The following is a 23,241-nucleotide window of genomic DNA, read 5'->3' as shown; positions in this document are numbered from 1 at the left end:
AAATATATATATAATATATTGAAAACAAAATATTTTACTTTAACAACAATAAAACCAGTAAAAATTGTTATTCAAAATGAACACATACAGATATAATATAGTACTTTACCTGTAAATAAACATACAGATTTTGTTATTGAAAAAAAATACAAAACACCAATATATTGTCATGACACCGTAATAATAACTAAATACCTACTTCACTCTTTTGAAGTGCTTGATATTTAAAGAACCCGTCACCGGGCAGAGGAGGCAAAAATGATGAACTATACCAGGCCCTGTATGTCACAAACCACGTTGACATTGCCACTATGCCAGCCAATAGTTTTTCGGGCATTGTGTGGAAATACATCATTGTTGTGATGAGCATTAGCTCCCAAATAGCAACAAAAATTGTGATTACTATGAATAAAACTTGAACATAAGGGGTCATTTTTTTGTAAACAGTTTTCATCTCTTGCAGTTCCTCTTCTTTCAGACTGCTAAATGTGGTAGCCACGCTTTTGCCTTCTTTGCGAGCATTCTCTTCATTTCTCAAGACATCTTGAATTTTATCCCAGCCAATGATCGGCCTCGCTTCACTAATCATCACCAGTGTACTATATATGAGTATGAAAACGTGACCAGATATGTCAAACGATTTCCACAGGTGGCCAGCAGACTTGCACGCTGATCGAGTCAGTCCTCTACCTCCCGAACACTTGCCGTAATAATCTTCGAGTCGATTGAAGGCGTTTGTCCAAAAGTACCAGAAAAATGTGGCTACCACCAGACGAGTGGCGTGCACGGTAATGGTCGGTCGCGAGTTGAGGCAGAACACCTTGCTGGTGGTCACCAGAAACGACAGCGTCCACAGCAACGTCCAAAACCAACCCAACTTGACCAGGTACTGGTTAAGGAACGTGTCGCTGTTGGCGAAGTAGATCTTCGGGAACCTGATGAAGTCGCCAACTACGGAGGCGACCAGCAGGATCAGGTACACGAACAGCCGTTTGTGCGTCGAGAAAAACAGGTATTTTCGGCACGCGAACAGCAACACCGTCAAGAATATGTTCGACACGGTCGTCGGGTCCCTGACCAGCAGTGTGCCTTTGGTCTCGGATCTCATGGCCAAGCCCGTGGGTATGTAATTCGACTCGATCGACCCGGACCGGGTGCTCCGCTTGGTTGTCATGTCTGCGGGGCGAAACGCTGAAATTGAATTCCGTTCGATTGCCGTGTGCACACGAGGACGACGTGCGAACGAAAGTTATTTTGATTCCGCCGAGTAATGATGCGTACAACCCGGTGACCGCGTCACATCATCGTCTCCGCACGTCCGACGGTTGATTATTGTAAAACCACTAAAACCTACTCGGTCAGAGGCACAGAAAACGGAAGATTACTTCTATGTAATAGGTACTTACGTCTTACTTTCACCTGTTTCGACGTCCATCATCGCCGTCGAGTGCATTTATTATAATTCATTCATTATTCGTGATAACAGTACTCGATTCTCGTCTTGTCACGGGTTTTATCAGAAGCCGAAAGTCCGTTTTTGTTTTTTTTTCATTTTTCCGTTGTTCCCCGTCGGAAAGATGATAATATTATCCGTCGTTTTTGTAACAACGTTTCTCGATTGACACCACGATCGACTCGAGAACACGAAAACCTCGAAGAAATTGAAAGTGCTGCAATGGACACTATTTACGAGTTGCGATGCACTGGCGCAAATAGCATTTCAAAATTGTATATGGCCTTTACGAAATTAATAATAGGACGTCTTATTTATTGGATGCTTATACACACATTGCAAGTGATATATATATATCATAAGTGTCAATACAACAATTTGGAAAAAATAAATATATTTATATTATATCTCTTGAAATATTTTGAATGACAAATCACAACATGTGTTTTTCATTTCATACTCCTAAACAGAATATTTTCGGATTATTTGGACACAAAAATTGAATTTCGTCGAGTATGGATAGTAGACTTTAATTAATTGGTAATACGAACTTTGAGAATTAATAATAGGGTACCTACCTACTAATAAACATTTTAATACGTGAAAAGTGGTACAACAGTGATGGTAACCACCGTATTACCGCAACCCTCACAACGTTGGTTCAATTCTTCAGTTATCTATAAGTCTTAATTAATATTAAATGATAATAAAAAAATAGTTAAAACGACGATTAATGTACCTATGTGTGCATAATATTGTAATAATTTGTATGATATTTAAAATTTAATTGAGCAGAGTAATAGAACAACGTTTTTTGCAGGGATACCCTGTACCTACCACTTAACTCAGCTCATCTATACTGGCTTGAAATTTGATTTCAAAATTTTCAGAAAAATATTTTGTTCGGAGTAGGTACGAATTTAAAATTTTACCTATGCATGTTGTCATTAAAAGAAATTATAAAGATAAAAAATAGTGAAGAAAACCGTTCATTCTAAAGAAATTGGTAAAAAGAATGAAAAATAATTCTGATTATAAATTAAAATAAATTATAACTCCTATTCCTATCTATAAAAATATTGTCAGAAACTTTAATAATTTTCAAGATAGGTACCTAGCAGACTTCCCTAATTTGTAGTGTTAACAAATGTAATTCAGTATGATTATACAATATACATAGTGTGTTACATACTGTATACATATTTTGTATAATATGATTTTATAACCGCAATACCGCATAGTCAGAAAATGTAAATATTCTTACTTATAGACTAGTAGGTACCTACTTTTATATATACTTACAATCAGGGTTGGGAAGCATCAAAAATACAATAAATTGGGTAGTTAATCTTGATACATAATTTGAAAGTGTCAAGTATCATGTACCATGATACATTTTATACTAGTATCATGTATATTATTTTGCAGCAAAAAGATACTATATTATTGTAAACATTTTTACTGAATAATAGTAACAAGAAATTTGATTTCGATCGTATAACATATCGTATTAATATTTATTTATGACACGAAGAGTTATGATTCATCATAATTTTATTTTGAGTATATTGGCGTCTTCCCCAACCCTGCTTACACAATCTTCATGCACGATGCTGACCCTTCTGCTGTAGGTGGTGTAAATAATGTTTTGCGCATTTTTCGTGCTATGATTTTGGAATGTGGATTATTGGATTACCTAGTATATTAGATTATATGATTAACATAATTAGTCAGGGTGATAAATATCAAGCATCTTTCCTTGAGTTCAATAATTTTTTTTTTTTTTGGCACAATTTATTTGGAGAAAAAATACTTGGTAAGTCTTAGTCGTATAGATATTTTATAAAAATTAATTTTCTATCATATTTACATTATACAACACTTCTGCATTCGTGTTTAGACTATACATAGAACTGCCTAATACAAAAGTTATGACAGTATAATATACTTATAAATTAGTTACAAATTACATATCGTTCGTTTATAAATGTGGAAGTCTCGGTCTTCGAGTACCCGGAGTGATAAATTAGAAAACTTAAGTAGTTATCTATGCCTAATATATAAAAATAATATTATCGTTGTATTATATAGGTATATATAGTTTAACAAACATACAACACAACGATTGAAAATTGATTAAATTTAAATAACTATATATATAAGGATAAGTAATTAAAACATTAAAAAAAAAAAACAAGAATAAAGTTCTTCTCGGACAAAAAAGTAGCACCACCGGCCGCAGTCATGTTTAGTGACTAGAGAGCCTCCTCCGGAGCGCGAAATACGTGAGGAACCTGAACAGCAAAAGCATGACGAACAACTTGATGATCTCGAAGTATGGATGTTTCCTGTCCACGTTCAGGTAGTAAATTATGATATTTGGGTCTTTGAAGTGGCAGTAGCCCGTGTCACAGTGCAGAGGTTCTCTGTTCAACCCAAACACGGTGATGACCAGTCCGATGACTCCGCACCGCAAGAAACTGGCTTGCATAACGAACTCCATGATCCACGGCACCTGGTGCGCGAAGTCGAACCCGTAAATGGCCAGTCCTAAAAACGGCGCTATCAGCATTGGGCCAACTGCGCTGCCGTTCTGTAACGATTATGTTTTTATATAACTATAATATTACTTTATTATCATTAATTATAATTACTAAATTGATATAGTACATAACTTTCATGATATCCCGCATATTATTAATTATTATACGACATCTTATGAAAAAAATCATTGTAAAAATATAAAATTTTTGTATTTTTCTTGAATTACATTGTTTACTTGCAATGCATAACAGTTAAAAAATATAAAAGATGTTCTTTTGTAAAGACTTCAAATTGTGTAAGAAAAACGTTAATATTTTTCGTGAAAATGAGCGTTAGTTGTCAATGAATCACTTTATGTATAGTTCAGTAGTCATTATTCTTCATATACGAGGTAGAGCCGTAGAGATACTTATATGTTTAACAGGGATGGAAAATCCGTGGCACGCAAAAAGGTTTTGTGATGGGCACTCGAAAATTTTTACTACTATATATTACATAATATATATATATAATATTATAGGACCTATAATAACCTAAAATAACCTTTTTATACCAATACATTAATTATACAATCAAATTATAGTATAAGAAAATATAATATTTTTAATATTTTTTTATTGGCACGCTCTAAAAAAGGGTAATTTTGGGCACGCAGTGTTCAAAAGGTTTGCCATCCCTGTTATATAAATATATAATATATATTATACAGATAGGTAACCCAGCTTGTCACTGCACAGTGCACACCGTATAATCTTTGTTAGTATTTTCGGATAATATTGCTCTACTTTCTATAGAAAGAACTGTCGAATTATTTGCTTTTGGTTTACGATTGGATATGATTTTTTTTTCATAACAATACATACCGTCACGTTGAACACAGCACCCACAAGCAGTCCCATGCCCTCGGAGACGAAACAAACCAGTAGACAAATGATATTGAACATCGAAAACCGCAAGAGTTCGTACGGTAGCCCGGACATGAAATATACCAAAGTCGTATAAATACTGCTGAAAAATATCTAAGCGGAAAAAACAAATATCATATTATAGTTATTAGACTTCAATGATGACGTAACACACAATACACATGACATCGATATAAAACGTATATATAGGACCGTGCAAATTAACTATTTTAGTGACTTTAAATTTGAACGACCCCGTTAAAGTATATAGATTCACGATTCACGTTATGTATATATTCATTGTGAGCGTTATAAGAACATTTTTTTTGCTTTATTCATTTATGTTATGTTATTATAGTATTATACTCACAATAGACGGCACTCTTGATAACTGTAGAGCCAAGAAATACGGCCTCAAGCTATACCATCTGTTGAAGTATTCTTGTTTTAGCAGTTTCACTTCGGACGGAACTACAAAGTTAATAACATTATAACAATAGTAATAGCAAACATTGAAATTTGTTATGTAACATTAATATACATTATGATGCACTTATATATTATATTAGTGGAGGGATGCCATCCATCCACTTGGTTTTTCCAAAATAACGTAGGGTCTGCAGAAAAAATGTAATTTAAAATTATTATTATATAATATAATCAATGATCATTTTAGCTTTCATGAAAATGATAATACAAATATTATACTTTCACGCAATACTATTGCACTAAATCATTAATTATTAAGTACCATATGTAGCCCACTTGCCTTAAACAAACCTTAATCGTTACCGCGGTTAAGACTCATTTATGTAATTGTTTTTATATTTTATATTATAATATTTTCTGTATTTCAAAAAGTACTAAATTTCTTTACCACAACTCATAATATTCATAATAGTTATACTAATAAATCATAACACAACTGCGCAGTGGCGTTAATATTAAAAATGATCAGGGGACTTTCAATCCCTTACTAATTTTTTTCATAGCAATATTGTTAAACACTGAAGCAGAAATTCCGGAGTAAATTTTAAAGTATATATACGTATAGGTAGATATACTGTATATCACTTGTGTATTGTATGAGTGGGCTTATTAAAATTGTGAGGGACTGAGCCCTCGGGGATACCCTATGATTATATTAGCACAATTGCACCAATATATATGTACAGGAGTGGATAACAATATACCCAGAAGATGGACGTTGCACGACAAAACTTCTGTCTTATATAAAATGCGGATAAATAATTAACATAATATATATGTAAATATATATATATATATATATATATACGTACATGCGAGCACTTGAACCATCGACTGAGTGAACGTGTGGAAGAGAATATTGCCCATGCAAAATTTCATGTGGTTGAAGAACTGTTCACCGTCGTTTGCCTTGCCGTAAAATACAATGCCTACCGCCAGGCCGCAGATGAGATGATGGTAAAACTGTATGTTTAAACCGATCTGTGGGTGTCCAGGTGAAAGACAAAAACGACGAACAATTTCGTTAGAGTAATAATATTATAACATGCACATATTATGATAACATCACATCGATGATACTTATAGGAAACGGAAATCGTTCCAATTGCTATATCTATTGAACAAATAATGTGCCTACCTTGTTCCTGTACATTTGCAAGACCATGCGCTTCCAAAGCGTGCAAAACTGAGACCAACCGGAAGTTGGAAAATCCACACACCACGTGTTGCCGGGTTTTACCACGTCGTCTTCGTCGTCGTCGTCATCGATATCCACTTCATCGCCTACTTTGTACTTTATCGGTGGCAAAGGGAGCAATTTGGTAGTGATCACGTTTCCGTTAAGTTCCGGTAAGAGTAATTCGCCAGCTATAGAAGACGAGCAAAGAACAATAAAATACGCATTATAAACAACGTAAAAATTATTGGTGCAAAAGTTTTATTATGTGATAGTGTGTACGACTTGGTGGTTAAAGTTGTAATAATTATTATAAGCTAAATTAAAAAATCTTTTCTTAGAGAGATTATTTGTTTTTTGTCCGATATAGATGGGGGGGGGGTAATCTCTGAAAAATGTGTGTACCCAATAGAAAAGAGGACTAGTACCAGGTACATACGGATACGGTACAGGATTACTGTACAATTTGAAGCGGCATAGTTCCAAACCGTATATACGCAAACCGTTACTAGGAAACCTAAATGTATCTTTCAGACGATTAAATGAGTTTCATGTGAGTTCTTTTTTTTCATTAAAGATTAAAAAACACATACATGTCATTAAGCTGAGATTTTCTTACAGCTGATTAACATTTAAGCAAAATATTGTTTTGCCACCACTGGCCAGGGGAGGACTTGGGGGTGAACCTGAACTTCGGTATAGGATTAGCTGTTTAAGTTATATTCATTATTACTCACATTTGGTCGTGTCTTCGTGCAAGTAGCAATTGTTGACATCCCTCGTCTTGTACAGCGACTGCTTGCCATTGGCCGTGGCCGCGGCCAACTTTTCGATGTTGTCCTGTTCCTCGCCGTCGGTCGCTTCGATTATGTAGTCGGCCGGGTTGTACGTTAACGGGCAGTGTAGCCCGACGGTGGACAGGAACGGTACCAGCTGGTCGGTGGAGCCCTGGTACACGCAGTACCCCTGCGACAGAACGTACACGTGGTCGAAAAGCTGGAACATGCTGGCACTTGGCTGATGAATAGTGCACACGATGGTGCGGCCCTGGTGTGCAAGTCCACGCAATAGTTGCAAGCAGTACGTGCTGGAAACGTTGTCTAAGCCACTGTTTATGGAAAAACAAAGCATGAAAATTCCACCTTAACTTTGGTATCGCTCAGATTTTAATGGACGACGTGTGATGTGGCCACGTGGGTCAGGTATGCAGTGTTTATGTCTATATAGCACTCATCAGTTGATTATGAACAAGATCACGAAATCTCGATCTGTAGGCCATTACAATCGTTTATTCAGGCGGGTTATGTTAAAGCAGTGGTGATTTTAGCATGGAAAGTCGAAATTTGTTTTGACATGCATAACCCCCTACTCAATCAAAAAAATAATAAGTTCGCCCACTACAAATTCCAAACAATAATCAATTATCAACATAATATCCCAAAAGCTCAAAGGGCAGAAATCATGGGCCATTTTCTAGATTCACATCATGGTCAGTTAAGGTTTGATTAACAATTCCTTATATAGTAGTTACTAAACTACCAACTTTTGCTTAAGCTCCTTCTGGTAATTTTTTTACTATATTTATGGATATGTAAAATGAATAAAATGAATAAAATGTAAATAATTTTTTTTATACAAGTTGTAACTCATCTCATTGAAAATATCTGTGGACGCCTGTACTGTCGTAGATAATACATTGAACCTGCCCCCTACCAATAATAATTGTCTTGTTAAAAAACAAAATATTAAACCAAATTATTTAAACATTGATAATCGTCTATACTAAAATTTTGAAAACTGGTTGACATCAGTACATCACCATATTATGTAGTAACCATGTCTATGCATAGTCGCATAGACAGAGCTAGGTTAAATTTTAAGTTTACCATGTGTATATTCCTAGGTACCCCACCGATTCCGGCAATCTATACTTATACCTATATAATAAGTATAAATATAAAGTAAGTATAAGTATAAGTATAAGTATATATATAATTTTCGCTCAAGTGGTCCGAGAAAATTTGTTGATCGTTCATCTATGGTCACGGAAAGATAACATGCAAGTACGCAACAGCATTTTGCTACAGTCAATCACAATAATGTGTATACCGTTTTAGACGGACCTTCGTAATAACGTTATTACACGCACTAATAACTTTATTATTGTACACTACTAGTACACTACGTACCTGTTATTGCAAACAGTCTATTGCCAAATATCCTAAACCTTATAAGTCAAATACATAACATAATATATTTACCGTGTCCTATAGAAATATCGACTCACTAGACGGAGTACCTAATATTATATTTTGTAATTTAATACTAATCAACGTTATCACGTAAAATCAAATGAATAAATTTAAACAAAATCCTTAATGAATGTGGAACTAATTAAAAGTGGCATTAACATTATGGCACACCTATTTAATTGTACTGAAACAACTTGAATAGTTATAACACGTAAATATCGGAGTAAATATTATGTACGTACCTAATAGTTATAATATATAATAATGATAGTATGATACCTATATTATTTCATAGGTAGATGATACCTATATAATAAGTATTAATCATTGCATCTGCAGACGTACAGTGTCCACATCAAACCATTAAAATTCTTAACTATATTCAATATTTCGATAATTTTCCAAGCAAAAATCCAATTAGTTATTTTAGATAGTTTTTTTTGTGTAGAATGGTATTCTATGTAAGTTAATATATTATAGGAACCTAGAAAAAAATTGTATGTAGTTAAAAAAAATTTAGTGTTTCTATTAAAGCAAACACCAATATTACGCCATATTAGACATGTATATTTTAACCTAAAGATATATTTTTTTATTTAATGCTTCCGGTCTTTGCTTACGTTTTTAATATTACGTTATTACCATGACCAATGCAATGATAATATTTTCAGTGATTCGTCGAATAAAAATTATAGTGTTCCCGAATTATATAAATCGAAATAACTTAAACCATTAACTCTTTCTCACCAAATATAACACATACAGCCATACAGGTATAGCTTTATATATATTATATATTTATCTAATATAGTGGATGACAAGGTGCACCTAGGTACAGAGAAATTAATTTTAGTTAATGGTCCTTGTTAAACAGCGACAAAATATTTGTTTATATTGTATATATATACTATATAGGTATATCACTAATAATATAACATAATCACACACTATTTACACAACATATCTACGCTACATATTATGAATGTAACATTAAAGTACATTGTTAAGGTCATATAGGTGTAAATATATTTAGTTTCGACAGTTTCATATTTTCTCAAGGAACAATAATAAGTAATTGTATAAAATTGCCGGATTATGTAGTAACTTTGAAGGCATTAATTTAAAATGTATATTATATTTCCAACAGGCTACGGCCTCAACAGACAATAAATCCAAACAAACTGAAGACCGTCAATAATTTTAAAAAGAAAAACCATCCTGACCTCACATTACGACATATTTTACAATCTCAAATATTATCAATACGTACCTAGTTGGTTCATCGAGAAATATTATGGGCGGGTTGTTGATGAGTTCCAGAGCAATAGATAACCGCTTTTTCTGGCCTCCCGACAAGAATTCGGTCCTTGTGTTTTTGCTCTCTGACAGTCCCAGGACATTTTGAATTTCTGTCACCTATTTAATACTTTTGTTACATTATACATATACAAAACATTATTCGTCATATTATGTACACTATCAAAACAACAATACAACATCCCGTAAAAAGGTAACTAATGATTATTCTACTTTAATTTAGTTCATTCGATGTATATACTAGTTTTTTAATATACCTATAGTAGCAACCAAAACCTAAAGCGGATTATCGATACCATCCCACCAAAAAAAAAATATAATAACCATAATAATAAAAAATAGTTAGTCCATACTTATAAATAAGAAATCAGTATTAACTGAAATGATGATAGATAATTTTGTTTAAATGGAAAAGTGAAATATGTAAGTTTCTATTTTATAACTCATCAGTAGGTTCAAGGTTTATACCGAGGTTAATACATTGAGACATCAATCGATAATTCAGTTAGAATAATCCAATTTTAAACTTAAGATATTTTAAGGATAATATAAAAATCGGCTAGTGACGAATATGCTTCAAAAATTATTTTTTGTATCAAGAAATATTTATTGTCTATTAATTATATATTTTTCTCTTGATAGGTTTTTAATAATTAATACTAATAATATGTTTAATGTTTTATTATTTGTCTTTTGTCGTGTGATAATGCATAAAAGTTAGCTGTTAGATTTATCGGGTCTGTAAGAGGTATTTTACAAATCTATCTCCATCCCTGTTTTATAAAGCTAATAATCATAGTTTCATCTACTCCTGTAGGCAATTTGTATTGTTTATTTAATAATGCATTAGATTTAGAACAATTGTTTTGTACTCACGATCATTTGTTTTTCTTTGGTCAATGTACCATTGGATAGCTTAAGTTCCGCAGCGAACATCATCACTTCGTTTAAAGTCAACATGGGCTGAATCTTGTCCTCCTGCATTATGTAACATGATAACTTACGAAACAACTTCTCGTCTCTTACTTGACTATTCAACTTCAAAGTCCCGCTTACACCTTTATAACTGCAACGTTACCACATAATTAGTCAACATAAGAAAATATTATTTTGGTTTATTTTGGTTATCGTTATAAGTTTATAACAGGCAAGTGGTAATTATTATACATATATTCCATATTTTATACAATTTTCAATAAATGAAAACTATTGTGAAAACCCAAATAGATATTTTTGCCAAGAAATAAATTTCTGCTCAGTAAAAAGCTATCAAAAATTAAAAATAAAAACTTCATAGGTAGTAAAATTGTATTATTTTATAAAGTCTTTGAAATTTTTATACATATTCATTGATCCAAACAGTTTAAGTGTTGTGCCATATACCATATCTTCCTTTACGTTAAATTAGCCGCAAATATTTCATTTCCACTTTCAACACAATTGAACCAGTGATTATCCATAACAAAAATAGTAGGTATCACTATATTAGTGATACATCTATTATAACTGTTACAAAATGAAGAGACACACATGTGCATTTGTAATGTCGTCAATATTAGTCTTTGACTATTGGTACCTACCTATAGAAATTGATTTAAAATGTCGACAAAAAAATTTCGAATTCATTCTTTACCCACTTTAAAATATATAGCTTAAATGTAGCTTAAATGTATATAAAATTATAGTTGAAGGCTAAATAAGACAATATAATACATTAGTTATAATTAATAAGGTAAAAACTGTAGACACTTAAATAATAATATAACTTATAGAATCGGAACTCTAAGCGTTTTCCATCATTATCGAATGCACATTTTTTGTTATTTAATTAAAATCAAGTACACAAGTAGAAAAAAATGTCCCAACATTTTTTATGTACCTACATAAATAGAATAACGAATACACATCTTTATTAATTATACATATTTCTATAATTAAAAAAAAAAGAGTTTAACTGTTTAAAAATAGACTAACTAACTACACGTTTTCACAACTCCCTACTCTTGTTTGAACTTGTTTTACTGTTATAGTAATATATTATATTAGTTGGCATACAATTTAACATTGTTGGCCCTAAATATTTAATGCATTTTGGACGACTAAAAGTATTTTAATGTAATATAAGTACTTTGACATCAATGGACAGCGACTTTGCTTTCACATTTAAAATTAATTATTTTGAAATTTCGAAACTATTTTACTTTAGAAATATCTAAATTGCTGTTCTACAGAATATTTTTGGGAACTCAACAAGTTCTCTTCAGTTTCAGGTTAAGTGAGTAACCAAAATTAAGCGAAATTTCTGCCAATGCTCTACAATTCAAAGTTAATACTTAGTACAAGGCAAACATCATTTTTAGAAAACATTATAGGAGAGCGAGACGTTTTGAGCCCTAAGTCTCCAAAAAAAAAAAATAGTTGATTTATTTTCGCCTTAGAGCTCCAGGTTATGAAATTATTAATTAATACAAGTACATTTTAAGTTAAAGTTACTTTTTATCTTTGTAAGAACAGTCTTATTTTGATACATCTCTCTTAACAACACGTCATATTGAATATTAACAACAAATAGTGCATAATAATATAATATATTAATACGTATTCAAGGATCATTACAAATTTAAACAATAAAACCTATTAACGATTTCTATATCATGATATAAACAGGATTTAAATATGGATACTAAACTAACCCAAAAAATTACAATTAAAAAAAAATTCTTACTTGTAACCAGATAATGCATTAAGTAAGCTGCTCTTCCCTGCACCTGATGGTCCCATAATGCATGCTAATTCTCCAGCTGAAAATCGGCCATTTACTGACTTCAATATCGTTCTTGACGGAACTACAAACAAAATAATAACAGAATAACTATAAGTACTATGAAATGAATTCAACTATTCTTTTAAAAAATCTAGTATATTCAGAGATGCCATATTAAGCAAATTTTATAAACATGCCCAATTTTAAGCAATTCAATATTTTTTTCTCTCTAGACCACACAATCATACAAAAAGTTTAACGAGTCCTAAAAATGAGTTGTTGGGTTTCTAGAATGTTGTATGCAATGCTATATAATATAACAATAATAACTTTTAAAAAAATTTTAAAAATAGTGGGGTACTACATAATAAAATCCTTATGTATAAGGTACTCCTCAAACCTATCTGGTCCTATGGTATCCAGCTCTGGGGATCAGCCAAAGACTCCAACATAAACCGAATCCAAACTTTTCAATCTAAATGCCTCCGGCAGATAACCAAAGATCCTTTTTATGTGTCCAAAGACACCCTCCACAGGTACCTTCTCATTCCAACAGTAAAAAACGTCGCCAAAACTCAATACAAACGTTTCCACCTGAAACTTGCAAATCACCGAAACCCTCTCATCTACAACCTCTCCTCCCGAACAAACCCGGGCGACCCTGGTTGACGTTTAAAGCGTAACTGGTGCCGTGATCTACTAATGGACTAGTTAACTAGTCCACTAATCACAACTATCTCGCCATGAAGTGCTATTACTGAATAGCTTCTTCAAGTACTCCAACCAAGCTATTAAATGACCGATTATGTAACCATCCGTTGTGCTTATTGTAAATTTCTGTTACAGATTGAACAAATAAATAAATATGTTTAAAAAAAAAATGTGGGTTATTTAATTAATGAATTTATTTATTTATTCATTATGACTTTTATGACTTATGAACTATGATTGACCAAAATGGACGCAAGAAAATAATAGTTTAAGTATGAAGATTTATGCAAGATTTAAATTTTGTTCCAGGCCACTATAAAATAGTTAAAATTACAAAATATGCTTCTTGCCAAAATATGTGGTTCCTGTTAAAATTATTTGATATTTTAAATACTGTAATTTTAAATAACATTATAATAATTAATATTTATTAATATAATAATGTTTATAGCAGTATGCCAATTGTCTATTATACTCGTACACCCTATTGGTACTTAAGATTTGACATTGTTATAATAGCAAGTTATTTTTCTAAATTATATAGGTACCTATAGCTACTATGGCATAATATTTGATGTTATAAATTGTTGATTGACCCGATTGAGTTATTCGTTAAATCGTACAAGCTATGTCGCAATAATATAATACAAGTACATTTAAAAATAGCATAGTTCATTAAAAAAACCACCAATAAAATAATATTATTGCTACTGCCTATTTCATAAAACTACCGTAAAAATGTCTAGTTACAACATTAAAAAAAAAAAAAAAAGGTGCCTGCATGTGTATCTTCATTAAGGGGCAATATTTAGGCAATATGCAATTTCATCGCTGCTGCCCATGGCGTATTTTGTGTTAGTCGTTAATGATAATTAGTGTGAGGTATCTAAGTACATATTATGTCAACGGCACCGCCGACCAAAAATGAAAAGCGTGATTTTCTGTTCAAAACGCTTTTTACAGGAAAACCTCTCACATATTGTAGAGTGATGGTCTGATTTGATTAATTTTTTTTTAATAAATAGAGGATAATTTTCTTCGATTATTAATTTTGATACTTAGACAAACATCATAAGAAAAAAAACAAAAACTTATGACAATTAGTCATATTCAAAATCGTATTGTATGGTTTAGAATTAGAATACATTTTGAAAATCCAATTCTAATACGCCCTGTAAGAAGTGTTTCTCTTTCAAAAAAAAAAAAAAAAATGATAAAATAGAATCACTTTACAATACGGAGAGGGTAACGTGCATGTCACGTGCTGGCCCCTTAAGGAATATTATAAGTATGATTATTTTTTGAGCAACGAATATACCTTGTTTATTTTATACCAAACTGAAATAGTGTTTGATCCATTAATGGTAGTATCACACTACCATATTATGTACCTACATTAATATTTATTACTTACTACACTCAATTATTGTAAAAAAACAAAAATAAGTAGGTATAGGTATGACATATTAATATATTATACAGTTTCAAGTATTGTCTATACGTAAAGATACTTGAAATTACGAACTTGTACATGTGAAACTGATCTGACGTAAAAAGTGAAAGCTGGCGGCGGTTTCCGATTGAAATCGACGGATTCCCCCCTCCCGGAAACAAAATAATATAATATTTGCCATCTTCGGATATATCTATCAAAATTAATATTCATTATTAAAACACGTAAGGATTCGTTTAACGCACGTTATCACATCATTACGATCATAAAAATATTTGTTGTTCCCCTCTTTGTGAATTTTAATATTCACTTAATAAAATCATTCTATTCCAGAAGCAGTAATACACCAAAACACATAACAATATGTACCTACATAAAATCATACCATGGAGTAAGAAAATATGCAAAAAATTATTATTATTATTATTTACATTTTGTTCATATATATTTTAAAACGCTTATAAGTAATACTCATCATAAATAATATCTATCAATTATTATTTTTTCAATCTTTACATATCAAAAGAAATCACATAATTCCCAAGGGGGGGGGGGGTAGATAATCACCCATCGATCCCCTCAAAACCAATACTGTTAAATGCTTTATATTGGTGTCAAAAACTTGGAGTTAGAATGAAGTTGGGTGTAAAAGTAACTGCCTACATATTGTACGTCTAAGGTAAGAGTAAATGTATAGGTAAACCAAAAGTTCAAAGCTCTACAATATGTCACGTGAATTTATCAGTATGTATTTAACGTAAATAAATTATTAAGTTACATTAGAATAGTTTCACTAACTAAAATGAAGATGATAAAACATGAATTGAAATTAAAAATATCCATTCATAAGATGTATTGAAATACAATAATATATTGAATATAGGTACAAGTATAATATGTATTTCTGTTTATATTCGTATTATAAACGTAAAAACAAATTTAATTTTTCTTGTTTTAAAATATTAAAACTATAAGATGTTAGAATCTTACAACCATTATTAATTAATATTTTAACGTTATTTATAGTTAACTAAATTACGAATCGTACTTATTCGGTATGTACACAGTTTTAATAAACTTTCTATAATATTTTGTACATAACTTATAGATAGAGTCAAATAAGTGAGATTCAAAAATAATGAATTGCAAAATAACAACATTAGAATATAATTTGCAAAACTAAATCAAATATTACACATATTTTACTTCATAATGGTTATAGTATTCAGAATATTTCAAAACTGATTAAACACTGCTTGTGTACAAAATAATTGTTTATCGATATAGGTACCTATTTATTTTTATAAATTATGATTTTATAAGTAAAAATTGCTATTCCATAGCAAACCAAATTGCTCTCAACGTTGTTAAAAAGTTGTACATGTGGGCTTATTTTTGAGATTTTTTTATCTTTAAACTGCAATTTTCACTGGCTGTACTTCTAAATGTCTTTAGTTCTATCTTTTAAGACTGTTGAATTGTTTGCTTAAAAAAAATTAATGATTCACTACGTGCACTCTGTAGTCGAATACTGTGTTTATATGGCAGGGCTTCAAAATATTATTTAAAATATTATAATTGAACAAATTTTCAAAAAACAAAATTAAGATGTGTTGTATTTATGAATTGTTGACTAGTAGACCAATGATAAATGATAATATACATGGGCAATACCTGATTTTAGAGTCTGCGCACGCCTAAATAATGCTTATTCCAATAAACTATACTACATATTATATTCTAACACTCTTGAGTACAATATTTTGTTAAAATTATTATGTGTAAAAATGATTAAAAACGTGTTTTCAATGTAGTACATTATTTATGAAATGGAGAGTTATTGATGAATTATAATCTGTCACTCTATTATTATATCTTGCCGACTTAGTATCTTATTAATTGAACTCGGAATTAAATATTCATCATTATGTCATATTCAATTGTTAACAAATAACAAGTAAATGTGTTATAGACTCATGGCTATAAATTAATTATTAAATTTGTAAACTTTCATATGACGTGTTATACTCGTATTAGTAAATTATATATTATAATATTATAATTTATAGTATATGGCATTGACACTGAACTTGAATGACCGAAATTTTCTAAGAAAAAAATCATTTATTTGATGGTATGTTATTATATCAATCACGAAAAACTCAATTATATTGTAATTATTGTCATTGTATAAAGTTTACATTATAGCTATATATCACAATATAATATTATGCAAGTTCAATATTATTAAACAACACGGGTATTCTACATGCGTTATTATTATATTGATGGTAAGATATTGACTGACTGCTGACCTGCAGTTAAATAATATTAACAATCTTCTGAAAATTAATTCATATGACATTATTATTGTACATTAAAATCTGATGGCAAAACGAGACATTCACACAATATCAATCATTTTCGACAACATAAATTAATACGTTATAGGTATTTTTTAATTTATTATGGTGAAATAATTGATGAAGAATCAGACGACAACGCGCGTGTGTGTGTTTGGCAATATATTATTATTCATTGTACTTTTTGCGGCAGACAACATACGGGCGCCTTACACTCTCACAGTCTCACAGCATAAAGGTCAATAATATTAAAATATAATATTATGCTTGAAAAAACCTATTATTATATTCAATTTATGATGCAATACAAAATAATAATAATTATCTTTTAGAAAACAAACGAAATAAACTGCCTTGTAATTTAACTTTTCTGTACCAAACAAGTACTTGAAAACAGTTTATACGCTGATGATCCATGAATGACGGAATATCTAAACACACTTAAACGGCTTACATTGATGTGGTGGTTATTACAATTATATACGTCATGATTTATATTACCAGTCACATTCAGTCAAAACATGTAATCGAATAGTTTCATCCATTCAACAAATAATGTTCAACGAACGATGGTAATTAATAACTATACGATTCCGGAGTATTATAAGCATAATACAATATCATCGTTTATTGTTTTAGTGTATGTACCTATGTACAAATATAGGAATGGCGAACGGTGATCATTGTACGGTCCTTAACAGGTTAAACTAGTTTAAAGAAAATAAAAAAGATAATGAGAGCCTTACGTTGAACTTAAGCCATATGACTGGCACAAGGATACATGAAGGAACTCTCACTTTCATTTCAGTTCATGTCTAACAGTATACGTAGCCGCCTACCTTGTAATTTGATTACGACGTTAAAATATGGTCTATAACCTATACCTCGTGTATTCATCGAGCTCTCGATGTAAACAATGAATATACCTATTCGGCTTTCTCGTTACGATGAGAAGTAAACAATCAACGGTTTATGGCAAATATTAAAAAATACTATTATACAATACCTACTTAAAAAGCTGTTACAAGAGCATCTCTACTCTCAGTCTAATTTTAAAACTCGTCTGTATGTACCTATATGAGTGAAAAAGCGTTGTATTATGTACTAACAGTACTAAGTACCTAGTATCAACTGGAATTTATTATTATTTTTTTTTTTTTGATTTAAGCTTCGGCAACTGAGGCCATTAGCTGTAGGTTGTGTGGTACTGTAGAGTTTTTGGGACTGTAGGGGGGGGGACACGTGTGTGTTTTTGTTTTGGCAGAATTTCTATTGGGCACCCGTAGGTTTCTGCCGTGCCCGGTTGGGGGATGGCGGCACTTGTTCTCCGGTCACCGCGACTTGTCCAGAGAAAAATGCCGCCCGGTGTCCGAGGATCGAACCGCGATCGGCTGCGTCGCAGCGGACGCGTCAGACCACTCGGTCACCTCGTCCCCCTGGAATTTATTTTATTCTTAGAGTTTTCAAAGTTCTATATTCAATAACTATGATAAATATTGCTAAAATATTTGAAACATTAGTAAGGGGATTGGGTGTGAGCATTGTTCTTTTAGTGCATTTTCAAACAGTTGTGCCAGATATAGTTTTTTTAAAACTAAGTCCTCATTAAAACGCTTAAAATCTTAGACTATGCTAGTTAGTATCTATATACTGTTCTCACTTTTCAACAACTGCAGACGTACGAAATCGTGAGAACATTATAGGTACCTATATAGTATTGTTATCGTGTAGATTATGGAACAATAATCGAAATAATCGGACTATGGTAAGAAAATATCGCTTATGTATAAGGGGGAAAAATGTCATATAATACTATAATATGTTATTAATTTGATTATTAAAACTATTATACTGAGTTCTATACTAGGTTATATTGTATTAGACAGGGATGACCGTGACCACCGCAGCTGTATATGTCAGCGTACACATATCAACAGTCTGCAATTATATTTATCGTCAGCAGTAAACGTGGTTACGTGGTTTATGTCTTCGTATTATACGTATACCGTATAATTTAATATAATATTATTATAATATTCTGATAATATATCTCCGTGCGTGAGTTTTCTGTAAAAACGACCGGCACGTAATCGGCCAACGACGATGAGAGTCGACCTACGCACTGCACGATCGCTATTTTCACATTCTCGTTTTATTATTTAGAAGAAAAAAAACGTTTATTTTTCGCTCGTGAACAAGAACGTAGAAAATTCATGTTTGCGTATAGCCCCCGTATTACTGTGGTATAAGTGTATAACTTATAGATGAATACTGTATAGTATGAATACAATCATATTATGACTATATGAGTTATGAGCGGTGCAGAACGTCCCCTAGGCGATCATTGCGACGGCGAGAGTCGACTCAGGAAGTCTGATGAACTCATCATGTATTTATTTTTAATACGAAAGTCAGCACTCGTTTTGTGATCAATAAATCTAAATGTGTGATATGTTTTTAACAGCTCTAGATTTGAATACATTTACACCCTAATAGACCATCATGGCTCGAAATTCCCAAAAATTTAATGAAATGCACAATATATAAGAATTACTGAATTCAAATCATTTTAACATTGGTGCTACATAAAAATATATGCTTAATATAATATATAACTAACCTATTATAAATTTATTTAGGTAAAATTAAGAATATTTTACTATCTTTGACCATTTTTTATGATTTTCATGTACTTTTACTTTAATTTTGAGTATAATAGCACATCATTTATAAAACTAAATACATTCAAAATGTTTCAAATTAAAATGAAATTTTATACGTATTCGGTATTGCGGTGTACTTAATGTGAAAAAAGATTGATTTGAGACATTTTGTTTTCAGCTAAAATTATAAATGCAATTGTATTATTCAGTGAAAGTATATAAAACCATATTCTTATAATAAATTGGATATTAATTTAATTTTAATAACGTGTCTGTTTGCACCTGAACATCTAATGATTCCAATGACCCTGTGGCCTGTTGTTTATAAGTAGTACTGTGGTAGGTATACCTACTATAGGTAGGTCAGTAGTTAGGTTAGTAAAAAATAATTATTTAATTATTACGAAATAATCGTTTTTCGAATTACTTACAAAAATTAACATTTAAATCGTATAATGATTACACTCGCTGTAGTCTTCGAGTCACGTGATATCGAGATCTGCGTATCTACAAATCACACGATCATCGTATTATTATATTATTATATACGGATAAGCAAACAAAAATACGACGATAATATAACGTGATGGCGTAAATGTTTCTACCTATAATATTATATAGATAATTAAATTACTATAATATTATAGTGATTTAAATGCAAGAATGTCGACTAGAGAATTCGCAAGACTCATATTTGTATTCGGATACATTTAGTCACACCTGCTATAGTATTTTTGTTTTTGTTTATACACATTGTAAAAATTGGTTCTATGCCAACTGTAGGTCATGCTTTTCAATTATTCTTTCCACGTGTAAAGAACACATTTAAATAGTTCAAATTTTAAAATTTTCATTTTAATTAAAATTTAGGTACCTACACCTATACTGCAGCCTTAAGCATAGCATAAATGTATAATGTACACATATAGGTATATATAGCATACACGTCATAGACTTTATAATAAAGTCGTTTCTCAAATGTTTTAGAGGCAGATACTTTAAAATGTAATATATCGCTAAAGGTGTTTTTCTCTAAAAAACACTCTTCCAGGAAAATATCTATGTAAATAGGTACCTTATATCAGTTATATTACAGGTAATTTGCACCGTCCTGTCTGCACGTTTTGTATTTCAACAATGACTGACACCCATAACTAAATTACCAAAAACACTGCATAACTCATGCGAGTCGTGAGGCGAATTACATTTTTTTCAAATGTTGTGTTGTTTACATAATTATACTATAACAAAACTAAGAACTACCCAGACGAAGTACATATAGAGACTATTTTATATACTATACACCAACATTCGTATATATTAATACAAGCTGTGTATTCTTAACGATAGTCAGACCATTGTTTTCTTTCACTAGTCGCTCTGTGGGTATATGTTTTTTATAGGATTAAAAAACACATTTAATGTCAAATAATAACACACACATAAGTTAAAACCAATAGACCCAGATACCCAGATACCGAGTGACCCACTATAACCTCACTATAGCATTATTATAAACATTATAATGTATAAATGTATATTTAATTAGGCACTAATATGGTTACGCATACCTAACTATTATCATCTCGATTATAGTAATATTACGTACATGAAGCCTTTGTATTACTCATAGTGTTATACCATCATGGTACAACCAAACACTGATTTGCTTATTTACTTTTTCTTAATGAAAAAGAATACACGTTTTTTTAAGCAGAACAAAGCACGTCTTATTGTGATAGGTTATTTATGCAACGTTATATTATATTATATAGTATCTATGTACAAGTCACAACCTAGTACCTACTGACTGAATGATTTAGATATAAGATAGATACTATTATATAAAATAAAAAACATTTATTAATTATTAGCAGCTGGCAGCTATATTATATTATGAACAGGAATGATTGAATGAGCATTCCGATTTAAAATATCAGATAACAACAGGCATTCTTTGAAGTTTGAATAACAAGTTATCGTCAGTTTCATAAACCGCGATATGATGAAATAGAATAAACTAGTATTTATGAATTGTATTTCGATGATCAAAATTTTCTATTAATTGCCTGTTGATCCTATCAGATTTTGTTTTGTAGTTTCTCATTATAAATTTGTACTTATAAAATATAAATACTAAACGTTATAGCATACTGCAACACTATAATTTGTAGTTTGGTCATATATAGGCCTATAGGCCATGTTTACGTGACTCTTGGGTCTGCGCTGCAAAAGTAATGAAAATTGGTATAATTTTGAAACGCATATAGTGTTATACGTCATACTATAAACGGTGACTATGTTTTTGTGAGTGCTAAAATGTTATTTAGACTAACTGAATAACTAGTTTTTTTTCAGTATCATAAATACGTGAAATGATATTAAAATAATCATAAAATAACTTATAAGTCATAAGAGACAGTACATACCCATTGGTATTTGGCCTCGCTCTTGCAAGCTCAGAAAAATGTACACGGAGTAGAAAAAAACTTATAAAAATATCGTAGGTACTGACCTTTGGTTTGCCAAAACGGTGGCTTCACCTCGTACGTCAAGTCTTCGAATTGGATATCCATCTTGCGTTGGAGACGAGAGACGACCCTCCGCCCTCGTGTAAGTTACTCTTTGTGTTTTCGCGAGCGCACTATTAAAACAGTTTTTCAAAAAACGTCGCGAAAACACGTCGTGTCCGGGAAAATATGCGACGAGGATCTCAATCGGGAGAATAGTGAACAAATGTTATATTGTAATATCAAGAAAACGAAATGCGCTAACCGCTCGCGACGTCCATGGCGTAAGAAAATAATGTGTATGCAAATAGCATGATATTATATGATATCGCGCGGTTGTGTGAGTCTTATGATATTATTCTTTCGACGGCTAGCCCGGGATAGAGGTAAACGTGCGCTCTGCGGACGACCACTACCACAACAGTGTAGGTATAAACCGACTGGCGAACACGAGCGCGCTCGGGAGGAGAAACGGACACTGAACCGGATGGACGATGGTAATAATGTCTGTGCGAATTCTATATAGTGTTATATATTATTGTTATATAAAAATAATAATAAAATACTGTCGCCGCGTGTCTGGCAGCCGGTTACCGTCGTACAGCCGCTGAGACGCATACCGCGGTAGTATACGCTCGGT

At 31.6% G+C, this 23,241-nt stretch overlaps 2 protein-coding genes across 3 annotated transcripts; both read right to left on the bottom strand.

The window, feature by feature from the left end:
* Window positions 1–111: 111 nt before the first annotated feature.
* Window positions 112–1,498, bottom strand: LOC111036556 (FIT family protein CG10671). The gene has a single exon (XM_022318615.1). It carries the CDS (start codon window positions 1,172–1,174, stop codon window positions 188–190), a length of 987 nt encoding a protein of 328 aa, XP_022174307.1. The 5' UTR covers window positions 1,175–1,498; the 3' UTR covers window positions 112–187.
* Window positions 1,499–3,225: 1,727 nt separating this feature from the next.
* On the bottom strand, window positions 3,226–23,241 carry LOC111036527 (ATP-binding cassette sub-family G member 1). Of its 2 annotated transcripts, none has more exons than XM_022318562.1 (10): window positions 22,607–23,241; window positions 12,863–12,983; window positions 11,014–11,203; window positions 10,091–10,236; window positions 7,306–7,676; window positions 6,530–6,759; window positions 6,204–6,372; window positions 5,273–5,373; window positions 4,861–5,016; window positions 3,226–4,046 (listed from the first exon to the last, which is right to left on the bottom strand). In XM_022318562.1, the coding sequence occupies exons 1-10, from the start codon at window positions 22,665–22,667 to the stop codon at window positions 3,702–3,704; spliced, it is 1,890 nt and encodes a 629-aa protein (XP_022174254.1). In that variant the 5' UTR covers window positions 22,668–23,241; the 3' UTR covers window positions 3,226–3,701. The 2 variants fall into 2 exon arrangements, with proteins under 2 accessions (XP_022174254.1, XP_022174255.1); XM_022318563.1 differs by lacking the exon at window positions 22,607–23,241 and adding an exon at window positions 20,523–20,542.

This window comes from Myzus persicae, unplaced genomic scaffold (genome assembly GCF_001856785.1).
Source record: "Myzus persicae strain clone G006 unplaced genomic scaffold, MPER_G0061.0, whole genome shotgun sequence".
NCBI classification, from domain to species: domain Eukaryota; kingdom Metazoa; phylum Arthropoda; class Insecta; order Hemiptera; family Aphididae; genus Myzus; species Myzus persicae.
Note: the sequence above shows the minus strand (reverse complement) of the source record. Positions and strands in the feature narration are given on the sequence as shown.